Consider the following 12940-nt stretch of genomic DNA (forward strand, 5'->3'; position numbering starts at 1 on the left):
CCTACGTTACCCCTTGTGTTTAATGAGAAATGCATCATATCATTTTCTTATAATATTAGCTCATAGAGTAGAATAGCAACAACACCCCCAGTGAGCAAAAATAAATGCGAATATTGCTCCTTTTATTTTGTGTTTCAATGGACAGTTTTACTTGACCCAACATTGTGTGTTCTTATTGTGTAGATTATTATCCAAAGAAAAGAAACTCCTTTGGGAGCAACTTGTACCTAAGCGAAAAGTCAGAGAAAATCAGAGCAGTTCTACTGGTAAGATAAACATTGATTTTTCCATTACATTATGAAGGAAAGATGGGCATTACTTTGATTACATTGACTTATTCGATGTTATTTTATTGTAGGTTCCAAAGACAACGCCAGTAGTGAAGATGACGGAACACATCTAGTAGTCTGTGTACATGGCAGAGCTGGTAAGTAAAAAACTATTTTAAGATTAAATTCTGACACCAACACGTGCGGGTGTTTTGTTCTAGCTATAACATTGCCTTGCCCTGTTAATAAAACAGCTTTATTTCTACTCTAGGTTCCGAATATGATCTTGTATTTGTAAGACCTTACATCGAGTGTGGAGTGACACATGAAAAGACCGACTTCCTAATGTCTATGTACAACAAGGTACGTACGCTGACATGTCTGTGCATCGAGTTCTGAGGGGGATATCGCTATTCCTATATGAAATTGTTCAAACATTATTTCCATCTCAGCTCAATGTAAACTAATAGACAATGATGATAAAATGTAACTCTCCTGAGAAGTATATGATTTTATTATTAGCTTTTAGTTTACTGATGATTAATATGAAACGATCAGTTGCAGTGGGGGCCCATAAAGATCATTTTGATATTTAAACAAATTAACCCTATTATTGATCGATCAGAAGACAAAAACGTCTTCTGTGGGATTTGATATCCCAAGATATATAGAAAAATATGATCACATTTCATGGAAAATGTTGCAGCGACAAGACAGGAAGTGGATAGGTCTTAGAAGATTATTGTTGCTGGTTGTTAGCAGATAGGCCCTTTATTATTGCTATTTTATACGCCGTTAAATAATTGTGGCGACTACAATGTTTTCATTAGTGCTGGTCTCTATGCATGTCTTTTTTACTTCTCGTATTTTCTTTACAGGACTCCACCTCTGAAGATATTGATTATTTGGCCAGCGGTCTCCTAATTGAAATATTAGATCACATAACAAGCAAAAAGCTCATTATTACCAGAATCAGGTACAGTAATTAGCAAGAACCTCTATACTTATTAATTAATATGTATGAATTTTCTTATAGTAATGTTACTTTTCTCTCCCCGCAGCTTTATTGGCTTCTCTCTGGGCGCTCTGGTAATACGCGCAGCTCTGTGGAGACCTGAATTTGAAGCCTACCTTGGAAACCTGCACACTTTCCTCTCCTTTGGTGGACCACATATGGGTCTTATGTGCCACAGCAGTAATCTGTTTAAAACTGGTAGGGATTTACTGGCTACATTGTTTTATTATTGACACGTAACTGACTGATTAGAAACAACAAGAAATATATGTAAATGGATTTAACCATGCTTAATTTACATCAAGTACAATGTAATATCTCATTATGACAGGACAAAAGTCAAAAATATAAAATATTATTGTTAGGAAAGTTGCTGTATTTTGAAACTTTTAAGATGCAGTGTGTTTCCTGATAATATAACTCCGTACCTTTACCTACATTTCAATTAACTTTAGCATGTTCTTATATAATACAATTAATAAATATGTGCATGTCTTTTGTTATAGGCCTGTGGCTTGAGCAGCTGTTCGATAAATCTGTCTCCGTATCGCAGATGGCATTCACAGATCACAAAGACCCAAGACAAACGTTCCTGTACCAACTTAGCCAGAAAACAGGTAAGACATTGGGCCCGTCTTTTGTATGGATTTCATCTGTATATTAAATTGTACAAAATCCCAAAATAAAGCTTCAGTTATTTGATAGTTTTATTAGAAACGTTTGCAAACTATTTTATCCATAACCAGCGAGGTAGTATTTTAAGATATTTGCAGGTCTTAAAGTGCAGCCACCATGGACCTGATATGAACCCAATACTCTTGAGTAACTTACATTGCAAAATAGTGATTTCAAATGTATCTTATTGAAAGTATCATCCCTTCATTTCATGGCATGTCTGTATTGATGCCTTAAACTTGTTCTGGAATCTCATGGTGAATATTATTGTATTACAGGCTTGGAGCACTTCAAGAATGTGATTCTAGTGAGCGCGTTACAAGATCACATTGTTCCCTATCACTCCACTCGTATTGAAATGTGCAAAGCTGCTCTGAAGGGAGATGAGATAGGTAAGGGTCTCACTTTTAAACATATGTCTACTGAATGGAGTACATGCACCATTGAAGCAGGAGCCAGTTCTCCACCAGCCAAGACTCCCACAATGCCTTGCACACTGCTGTGATTCTTTACAGGTTTGTTTATCACAGAACATACAACAGACTAAGGAAAGTAGGCCTCTTGGCTGGAGGAGAGTTGACCCCTGCTAAATAGTTCTAGCTGTACATTTTATTTAAAACATTTCCAGCACATAAAGAAGGTGCACAAGTCTTTGCTGGATACGTTTGTTGCTGTAATGGAAAGGCTCCCGTATATTTATTAATCATGTTTTCCTTTTCAGGAACTGTTTATACTGAGATGCTCCGAAACACCCTTGAGCCTATTCTAAACAACAAGAACTGTAACTTTGTGAGATACGACGTTAGTTTTGATATGCCCAAATCATTCAACTCTTTCATTGGACGTACGGGCCACTGCGCATTCGTTTCATCTTGGCAATTTTTGGAGAACTTCTTTCACAATGCTGGCCTGAAATATTTTGAATAGAAGAATAGAAGAAATTTGATGCCCGACATGTTTAATGCTATTGAAGTGCCAGAGACATCGAGTTGCAGAATCTTTAATACCTTGTTGCACAATGAACTAACAACGCTGACTTCTCTTCTACACTGTACGAGTCTACACTATACGAGCTGACACCAAAGGCAAAAGAAGAAGATGATTCCAGAAACATCTTTAACTTACAGCGCTGCATATATCCATGTATATTTCCTTATACTGAATATACCTTTGTATGCAGCACTTTGTATATAAACATTTGTAAAATTTATATATTCTTTGTTACTGACACCAATAAAATAAACTTTATTAAAAAAAATTTTGATTTTGTTATCATTACCAGGTGGGTCACTGGTCACATTTGCCCATGCCCAGCACATTAGACATTGATGAAAGCTGCTGAGAACTTCAACAAGTTTTTAACTGGCCATAGACTGGCCCTTGCCTTCCCACTAGGCTTCTACCCCAGAAACATGGCACCCACATGCACATTTCTCTGTTTAATTAACCTTGGATAATTTACCAACACCGGTATTAGATTATTTTATTGCGATAAACAGTTACAACCAATCCGTACAATATAAGTTAGAACATGAAATCAAAACTTTTAGTGGTTGCAGTGAATAACCACTTTTATTGGTAAATCAGCCCCATGACCAGTGTAAGGCAATGAGTCATATGATCAGTGCCTTTTAGGAAGTAAAGCAGAGAACCGAACATGATTATGGTGAGATGGGCTAAAAGGAACCAAAAAGCCCTTCACTTACAAGTAGGGTTGCCACCTGGCCAGTATTTTACAGGCCTGGCCGGTAAAAATGATGGTTGATCCCAATGTAATTAATAGGGAAAAAAGATAAATATATAGGAAGGCTGGTATTTTATTCCAGAAAAGGTGGCAACCGTATAGGCAGAGACAAGCAAATCATTTGGCCAACTATGTATCCATAACTGCTAGTTTTATAGCACAGATACAGACTAATGGTTCAGAGCCATAAATCCAAACTTGCAGACAGCCTGTTTAATCTTGTTAGATCTCATCAGTGCAACATATTGGAACATGGCTACAGAGTTGGTAGGACTTGTGGAGTAGCGAACCAGAGAACCGAACCTGGTTAGGGTGAGATGGGCTAAATGAAGCCAAAAATGAAGCCAAAAAGACCTTCCCCATAGGCTAACATTGGCCTCGGTAGGTTTGAGGTGGTGAACTAGGAGGTGAAAGTATTTTTTAAAGAGACAGTACTTCGACTATCGAATGGTCGAATAGTTGAACGATTTTTAGTTAGAATCGTTCGATTCGAAGTCGTAGTCAAAGGTCGAAGTAGCCTATTCGATGGTTGAAGTAGCCATATTACACCATTCAAAATTGACAATATGTCTAGCCCCATGTCAGATAAATTGAATATAAAAAAATCTGTTTGCTCTTTTGAGAAATGGATTTCAGTGCAGAATTCTGCTGGAGCAGCACTATTAACTGATGTGTTTTGAAAAAAACATGTTTTCTCTAAGTCTGCTTGGGGGACACAGGGACCATGGGGTATAGCTGGTACATCCAGGGCAGGACACAACAGTAGAACAAAAAACTAGCCCCTCCCCTACTGGCTATACCCCCAGCAGGCGGAGCTTAATCCAGTTTTTGTTGTGTCCTCAGGAGGATAGGACATTGAAATCTACTCTGTTTATTATTTTTCCATTTCTGTCAGTTATTGACACTAGGGGATGCCCAGGACCTCTACACTGTGTTAGAGTAATCCCATAGGCATCCCCCAACGTGGGACCTGTCTCCGGGGTCCCTGGTTATCCAAGACCACCCAGTCTCATTCTAGTCTCCCTTCCCACAGGCGAAGACGGACTGGCCGGAAGACAGAGGAGAGCGCCAAGGGACACGGTAGGTATATTACCTGTGTTTCCCTTCTCTCCGCCATTATCCACCTCTCTGTCCTATTCTTTGACGAGAGCGCTGAGGCATTGTGCTGCGCAGGCTGCCTTCCCGTGTCAGCGTGCTTGTCACAGTTGTGCAAGGTACTTCTACCTGCAGCTACGCTGGAAAGTTAGGCAGCATTAAGTGTTGCGGCCACGGTTGGGAGACACAGACTTGAGGGTAGGAGCCTAACGCAGAGGCTGGATGCGTCGATGGGCGCCATTTCCCTCAAATCTCGCGCTATTAGGCGCGCTCCAAGTCACGGCCGCCATTTTGTTTTTTGCACCGAAGTTTATCACGGGCGCATATAAGAACCTCCTAAGTCGGAAACAGAGCCGTACGCTTAGCGGTCTGTTTTCTTTCAGTCAGGGGGCAAGTAATAGTGGCCCTGCGTTTTCACCTTTGCAGTAGAAACGCTGGGAAGTTTCAGCTCCAGATTTTTTGCCTCACAAGATACCTGTATTATATACCCTCAGCAGACACAGCTAAGGACAGTATTCTGCTCACAGCTACCATGTCAGAGGGACCTAGTGAGGGGCTCTTTTCCAGGGGGGCACCTACTGCCCAAGTAAGATACCTAGCCTGTGCCAGGTGCCTTAAACGTTTAACCTCTGGGCATAAAGACCCATTATGTGCCAAGTGCAAGCCAACTGAGGTTGCACCTGAACCCCCAGAACCTGCTCCCCCTCTGGTGGACCAGGTCTGTCAGGAGGAATCCCCAGCGACAAGCAGGGAGCCTCAAAGATCCTCCACGCCAGAGTGGGCATCACAATTGGCATCCGGAATACCAAGATTAGCACAATCCTTAGACAAGCTTCTCTCTCGCCTTGACAATCCTAAGGCAAAGGCATCTAAACATAGAGCTCCTTCTCCATCTGATGAGGAGAGTATTTCTCCCCCTGGACATCTTTCACCACTCCTACCAGATTCCGGTGATGAGTTAGATCGCTCAGATGGAGAACTTTCATCTGATTCAGACAAAGAGGGTGATGGCTCACACAGACATTCTTCAGAATCGGTGGACACCTTAATTGCCTCAGTACTCGAGACTCTTCATCTAGAACAGGAAGTCTCAGCTGACACTACTAAGAGTTTGTTCAAACGTAACAACAAATCTTCACCTGTTTTCCCTTCTCACTCACAGCTTGACCAAATCATTCAACAAGAGTGGGATGTTCCAGAGAAGCGTTTTCAAACCAATCGCAAGTTCCAAAAACTCTATCCATTCCCAAGAGATCTTACAGAAAAGTGGTCAATGCCACCTTCAGTCGATCCACCAGTATCTCGGCTTTCCAGGAACACTGCTCTCCCTGTTCCCGATTCCTCTTCTTTCAGGGATTCAATGGATAAAAAACTAGAAAGTCTTTTAAGATCCGCATTCTCAGCCTCTGGAACCGCCTTACGTCCTGTTCTAGCTATGGCATGGGTGAGCAGAGCGGTGCAGTCCTGGTCGGAATCCCTTTTGACTGCAATTAGTGACGGGACTCCTCGTCATGAACTTTCTCAACTAGCTTCCCAGATCAAGGAAGCAAATGACTACATGTGTGAGGCTTCACTTGATGCTACTCAAGTCATCAGTAGATCATCGGCACTTTCTGTTGCAGCTTGCAGGTCCCTGTGGATGAAACTATGGTCCGCGGACCTGTCCTCCAAGAAATCTCTCACCTCCATTCCCTTCAAGGGCAAACTTCTCTTCGGGCCCGATCTGGACAAGATTATTAGTCAAGCAACAGGGGGCAAGAGCACATTACTACCTCAACCTAAGGCACGCCCCTCCTTTCGCAGGGGTAAGTTTTTTCGTGGCTCCCAAACAAAACACTCGAGATCTTCACCACCAAGACAGTCCTTCACCAATCGAGGACGTTTCAGCGGAAAACAGAGATCTTCTTGGCAGAACAGAAAGCAGGTTTCCAAGACTGGAGACAAAACTCCCTCGGCATGACGGCGACCTCACACCGGCAGTCTCAAGGGCAATAGGGGGCAGGCTCGGTCGTTTTGCCGAAGTCTGGGCCACAATCATTCAAGATTCCTGGATTCAAGAGGTGGTAAATCGTGGATATCATCTAGAATTCGCCTCAAACCCCCTCATCGGTTCTTTATGTCCAGACTGCCACAGAACTCAACAAAGAGGTCAGCTTTCCTAGGCGCCATCTCCAATCTTCTACTTTCCGAGGTAATCATACCTGTACCAGCCGGAGAACGGTTCAAGGGACATTACTTAAACCTGTTTGTAGTTCCCAAGAAGGACGGGTCAGTACGACCCATTCTGGATCTCAAGGATCTAAACAAATTCCTTCGGAAACGAAGGTTCAAAATGGAGTCGCTCAGATCAGTCATTGCAGCAATGACCCCAGGGCAGTTCATGATCTCTCTAGACATAAGGGACGCCTACCTTCATGTTCCCATTTTCCCTCCACATCAGAGATTCTTGAGATTTGCTTTCCAGAATCGCCACTACCAGTTTACAAGTCTCCCCTTCGGGCTAATGTCTGCTCCGAGGGTCTTTACCAAGATTATGGCAGCATCGACAGCAGTGATTCGCAATATGGGAGTTTCCATCACTCCCTATCTGGACGATTTGCTTATCAAAGTGTCAGGGAGCCGGGAGCTCCCTCCAGGGAGGTTGTCAGGATCAAGGAGGAAGCCCTCTTGAGGGAACAAGGTCGCGGTGTCCAAAGGGTTAATCGAAGAATAATCAGAATCCAGGCAAGAGTTCAGGGGCAGGCAGATAAAGGCAAAAGTCCAAAGTCCAGGCAAGGGTCAAAGATAATAATCAGGAACAGGATAGCAAAAATAGCACACAGGGAACCCAGGAAATACTTTGGGGAAGATTTCCTATACTTGGGCGCCATTCTGGCGTCTAGATCGTCTTTTTATTTTGAATTTGGCGCCATTGACGCCCTTGCGCCGACGTCGGCGCACTGACGTCATCGCGCCGGCGCCGCTTACCCACGTGGCGGCCATGGGCGCCGCCATTTTGGGAGCGACGCCGGCAGGAGAGGACGCGCCGCCCGGAGCTCCTGGATCTGCTCCGGGCGGCGATCGCGACACAAAGCACCCTCCTTCATAGAAGCTCAGAGATCTCTTCAGACATCCATGGACACACTTCAGAGACTGGGCTGGATCCTAAATTTGGAGAAGTCTTCGTTAACGCCCAGCCAATCTATGATATTCCTCGGCATGCAGTTCAATACGAAAGTGCAGAGAATATACCTCCCTCAGGAGAAGATCAAGCAGATCCAAGATCTAGTAAAGCTACTCCTGCAAAAACCTCTACACTCAGTAAGGTTCTGTATGAGGGTGTTGGGAGTCATGGTGTCCACCATAGAGGCTGTACCGTTTGCACAGTTCCACCTGCGGGAGCTCCAGTGGAACACCCTGAGGGTTTGGAAGAGGAAGTCCCTCTTTCAGGAGATCAAACTCTCACGAAAAACAAGAACATCTCTGCTTTGGTGGTTGAACAGCACACATCTGTCTCTAGGCAAACCAATGGGGGAACCACATTGGCGTATCCTCACAACGGATGCGAGCCTGTTCGGTTGGGGAGCAGTCTTCGAGGGCCTCTCGGCTCAGGGCCAGTGGAGTCCACGGGAGAAGAGACTGCAAATCAATCTTCTCGAGATCCGAGCAATCCGTCTAGGACTACTTCACTGGCAACAGATGCTACAGGGTCAAGCTGTCAAGATACAGTCCGACAATGCCACAGCGGTGGCATACATCAACCACCAGGGGGGCACAAGAAGCAGAGGAGCACTAGACGAAATCAGGCTCATCTTCAATTGGGCTGAATCTCATCAAGTTCACCTGTCAGCAATTTACATTCCAGGGCTACTAAACTGGGAAGCGGACTATCTAAGCCGTCAATCCTTAGATCCGGGGGAGTGGTCATTAAAAGAAGAAGTCTTCCACGAGATAACACAGATGTGGGGCACACCAGAGGTGGATCTCCTGGCGACCAGACACAATCGCAAGGTACCAATGTTCATGGCTCGATGCAGGGATCCACTATCATTAGCAGCAGACGCTCTAACGGCAAGATGGCACTTCCATCTGGTTTACGCCTTCCCACCTTTCCCCCTCATTCCCAGGATCCTCAGGAAGCTTCAACAAGAACCGACCACTTTTATCCTAATCGCACCAAGGTGGCCCCGACGATCCTGGTTCACAGACCTTCTCAATCTGTCCGTGACAGACCCCTGGACTCTACCTCTACTTCCGGACCTGCTAACTCAGGACCCCATTCGACACCCAAATCCAAAGAATCTAAATTTGACGGCGTGGCTCTTGAGATCAAGATTTTAACTCAGAAGGGGTTCTCCAAGGCTGTAGCAAACACCATGTACGCTGCCAGAAAGCCAGTCTCAGCGAGGGCCTATCATAGAGTTTGGTCTACTTACCAACAGTGGTGCATACGACACAAGACGCAGTTCAAGCGTTTCTCCATTCCAAATATCCTAGAGTTCCTACAAGAAGGGCTATCCATGGGCCTATCCTTAGGTTCCCTGAAGTCTCAGATCTCAGCTCTATCAATTCTTTTTCAAGAACGACTCGCTTTTTTGCCTGATGTCAAGACGTTTATGCAAGGAGTAGCACATATAGCTCCCCCTGTACGAGCACCGGCTCCCCAATGGGACCTCACGTTAGTTCTACGTGCTCTTCAGGAGCCTCCTTTCGAACCCCTAGGTTCGATACCACTATCCTGGCTTACCTGGAAAACAGTTTTTCTGCTGGCTATCTCATCGGCAAGACGTGTTTCAGAGCTCAGTGCATTGTCATGTAAACCGCCTTTCCTCATTTTCCACCATGATAGAGCGGTTCTCCGCACAATTCCATCCTTTTTACCAAAAGTGGTCTCAGATTTTCACTTGAACCAAGAAATCACCATACCAACCTTCTGTCCGGCACCGTCTAATCCTAAGGAGAAAGCTCTACACTCTCTGGACCCCGTGAGAGCTCTAAAGTTCTACTTGCACAGGGTTCAAGACATTCACAAAGCGGACTCCTTACTAGTCATTCCTTCTGGCCCCCACCAAGGGGGAGCAGCCAAAAAGTCAAACATTTCCCGCTGGATCAAACAGACTATTCAGAGAGCCTACATAGCAAGAGGTAAAACTCCTCCAGATAGAATCACTGCTCATTCCACTAGGGGGATGAGCACGTCCTGGGCGTTCAGAAACCAAGCATCAGCGGAACAGCTGTGCAAGGCAGCTACGTGGACCTCTGTCCACTCTTTCTCAAAATTCTACCATTTCGATACTTTTGCGGTCCCTGACACCCGCTTTGGCAGAAAGGTGCTTCAGGCCGCAGTGGCATCTTCCATTTAGGCCTCACTCTCCCACCCGGAGTTTTTAGGGGACTGCTTTGGTATGTCCCCATGGTCCCTGTGTCCCCCAAGCAGACTTAGAGAAAAGGAGATTTTGTGTACTCACCGTTAAATCTTTTTCTCTTCAGTCGCTTGGGGGACACAGGGCTTCCCTCCCTGGACTGAGGCCTTCATTTTTTCCGTCTGACATATTACGGTGATTGTTAACCGATTTTAGGTTTAGTTAAAGTTATTAATTTCCTGTTGACTTTGGAACAAACTGGATTAAACTCCGCCTGCTGGGGGTATAGCCAGTAGGGGAGGGGCTAGTTTTTTGTTCTACTGTTGTGTCCTGCCCTCCTGGATGTACCAGCTATACCCCATGGTCCCTGTGTCCCCCAAGCGACTGAAGAGAAAAAGATTTAACGGTGAGTACACAAAATCTCCTTTTCCCATGACAGGATCCCTTTAAAGTTGGACAAAATCGTTTTCTCTCCTACTCCCCACTGTGGTGTGGGGAGACAGTGGTTACTAGGTACACTCCTATCTGGTATGATTTAAGTATTAGCAAAGGGATTACTCCACTGGGTACATTAATGCACACAAAATAATGGTTAACAAATCCCTTTATCTAAAGGCAAACTAATACTTTCAGCATTCCTACTGAGACAACAGCAGGGAACCATCCAAATAATGCAACACAAATGTTGACTTCTCTAACTAACAAAAATGCACAGATTCCTTCTATAGGAATAGCTCTGTTGAATACTTCAGGCAACTTTTAGCATTCAGTATTATCACTTCAGAGTATTCGCTTGTGGAATGCTCTTCGTTTATAGACTTTGTGCAGTCGGTCATGTTGGCATATAGCACTTGGCTCACTGCCTTCCATTAATCCTGAATTGTTGTAGGTCTCAGACTGCCAGATGAATTCAGCAGCTCATATGCTTCCCACCCACCATCCCCTGACCTGCCGTGTCGGATGTAGGAGTTTGGTGGCAGAATGGGGCCGGTGCAAAGAAAAGGAGTGGCCTCTGCCCCCTTACACTGCAGTCTGTACCTCTCCTGTTTCCCTATGTCAGTAGGTCCATGCGTTGGTAATATTGTACATCAGGAGAGGCAAGACTGAGGCAGTGATTCCGAGTATATAGAGAAGTGTAAGGAATAAATGGTGTCAACGCACGCAACAACTGCATCCATTTTTACAAGACCACCAACTGTGGCTGGGGTAGTAAATGAGCCTGTGGGTTTTTGAGGAAGAGTAAAACAATATACAAGCAAAGTATATATAGTTTTAGCGCATTTCCAAACTTTTGTGTTTTCACACTGTCTAGTTGGGTTGTGAAAAAACTGATTATTACAGTGCAAAATGGAATATGTTATAACTTGATATATATAAATCAATATCCCTGCCTTGTGGTGATGTGCAGGAGATGCGGGTTTGCCCGAGGTCAGGCAGGTTCGGGCCGAACTAGCTCCCTCATTTGCAGGTCGGTTTCGGGTTGAATTCTTCTGCCTGCTCTTCCCGCCTGCGACCTTACTCTTCTGACTTCCGGCTTCTGGTCTTATAGGCGCAAGCCTGTCCGTCCTGCTTCTTTCGTGATGTCATTGGCGGGGCATCGCGGGTCTATAAATAGGAGGCGGGTGCTGCTGAAACGGATGAGGGGCACGCGGGTTAGGGTCAGTGCGGGTCATCCCGAAACATCACTATTGCCTTGCCGTTTGTCTCACCTTATCTATATCACCCTTGTTCTCTGCTACTTAGTGAACCACTAACCAAACAGATCATTCTATTTAATGAAAGTACAGACGGCACTAACATTTAACAACATAAAATCCAGACCAACCAATAAACTGTAGCTGATTATTTGTAGCATTCTAAACATGGATTGACTTATGTGATTAGGCTGCAGCCTCCCTTGCAATATGCAAGAAAATCTGCAGAGGGTCCCATGTGAAAAATGAAACCTATTTGCCCTGCTCCAGGGCCTGCGTGTTTTTACGGAGAAAAAGCTACGTACTGTCTGCACAAGAGAAAGCTTTATTTGAACTTCGTGACTTTTGGCGCATGCGCAATAGATACGTACCGGCGAAATGCTCCTACTGCGCATGCGCCAAAAACGCCGGTCAAAGCAGGAAAAAGACCGCGTGGAAGAAGATGGCGTCGGTGAACTCCGTGGACTGGACCTGCGCAGAGGGGTAGGTAAGAAGTTAGGGGCATTTGCCCAGCGGGACAGGTAGGCCAGGGGGGAGGAGGGAGGGAGGCAACACAGGGGAGGGTTTTTGCACCCAGGGGGTTTCCTTCTCCTTTAAATATATGACTCCCCCATTTACTAACTTGAATGTTGCACATTCTTAATGTGAGACCTGTATATTGCTCAAACTGCCATTTAGATTGTTGTCCTAAATTAAAACCAAATAGTATTGTGAAGGAACACAACTGGATCCCCAAATTGTCTTTGGATTGAATTATTATTGGATTTTATGATATATTATGATATATTATATTACTAGTATTAACTCAACGGAGATTGAATGGAAAGAGAGCATTGGATGGCCTTAGGAGCCATATCTACTTCTGTTAATTACACATAGTTTTAAAGACGCTACACTATCAATTAAGCTGGACTTGAAAGAGGAAGTGCTTGCTATCGATGAACAAACCTTGCACCCTGTGAACATAAAAAAATAGTTTTCTTTAGGACCTAAAAACCAAATTTTTTAACTGCTGTGGTTCAGTCTCTAGTGCCAGCCTAGCATTAAAAACATCTTCAAAAATGTTGTGGCTTTAAGCAAAACCCTAATGCCGACTTTAAAATCTG

General features: G+C 44.4%; 1 protein-coding gene across 1 annotated transcript; it reads left to right on the forward strand.

Annotated features, from left to right (window-relative positions):
- Nucleotides 1–1705: 1705 nt before the first annotated feature.
- LOC121401029 (protein FAM135A-like) lies at nucleotides 1706–3176 on the forward strand. Its single transcript, XM_041585426.1, has 3 exons — nucleotides 1706–1901; nucleotides 2238–2351; nucleotides 2681–3176. The coding sequence occupies exons 1-3, from the start codon at nucleotides 1769–1771 to the stop codon at nucleotides 2884–2886; spliced, it is 453 nt and encodes a 150-aa protein (XP_041441360.1). The 5' UTR covers nucleotides 1706–1768; the 3' UTR covers nucleotides 2887–3176.
- The last annotated feature ends 9764 nt before the right edge of the window (nucleotides 3177–12940 follow it).

This window comes from Xenopus laevis, chromosome 1L (genome assembly GCF_017654675.1).
Source record: "Xenopus laevis strain J_2021 chromosome 1L, Xenopus_laevis_v10.1, whole genome shotgun sequence".
NCBI lineage: Eukaryota > Metazoa > Chordata > Amphibia > Anura > Pipidae > Xenopus > Xenopus laevis.

What these genes read in the sequence shown, in the direction of transcription:
- LOC121401029 (XM_041585426.1), top strand. Translation starts at nt 1,769, where the DNA reads ATGTGCATGTCTTTTGTTATAGGCCTGTGGCTTGAGCAGCTGTTCGAT. An exon ending in CCAACTTAGCCAGAAAACAG is followed by an intron (nt 1,902 to 2,237) that starts GTAAGACATTGG and finishes ATTGTATTACAG; the next exon opens with GCTTGGAGCACTTCAAGAAT. An exon ending in TCTGAAGGGAGATGAGATAG is followed by an intron (nt 2,352 to 2,680) that starts GTAAGGGTCTCA and finishes TTTCCTTTTCAG; the next exon opens with GAACTGTTTATACTGAGATG.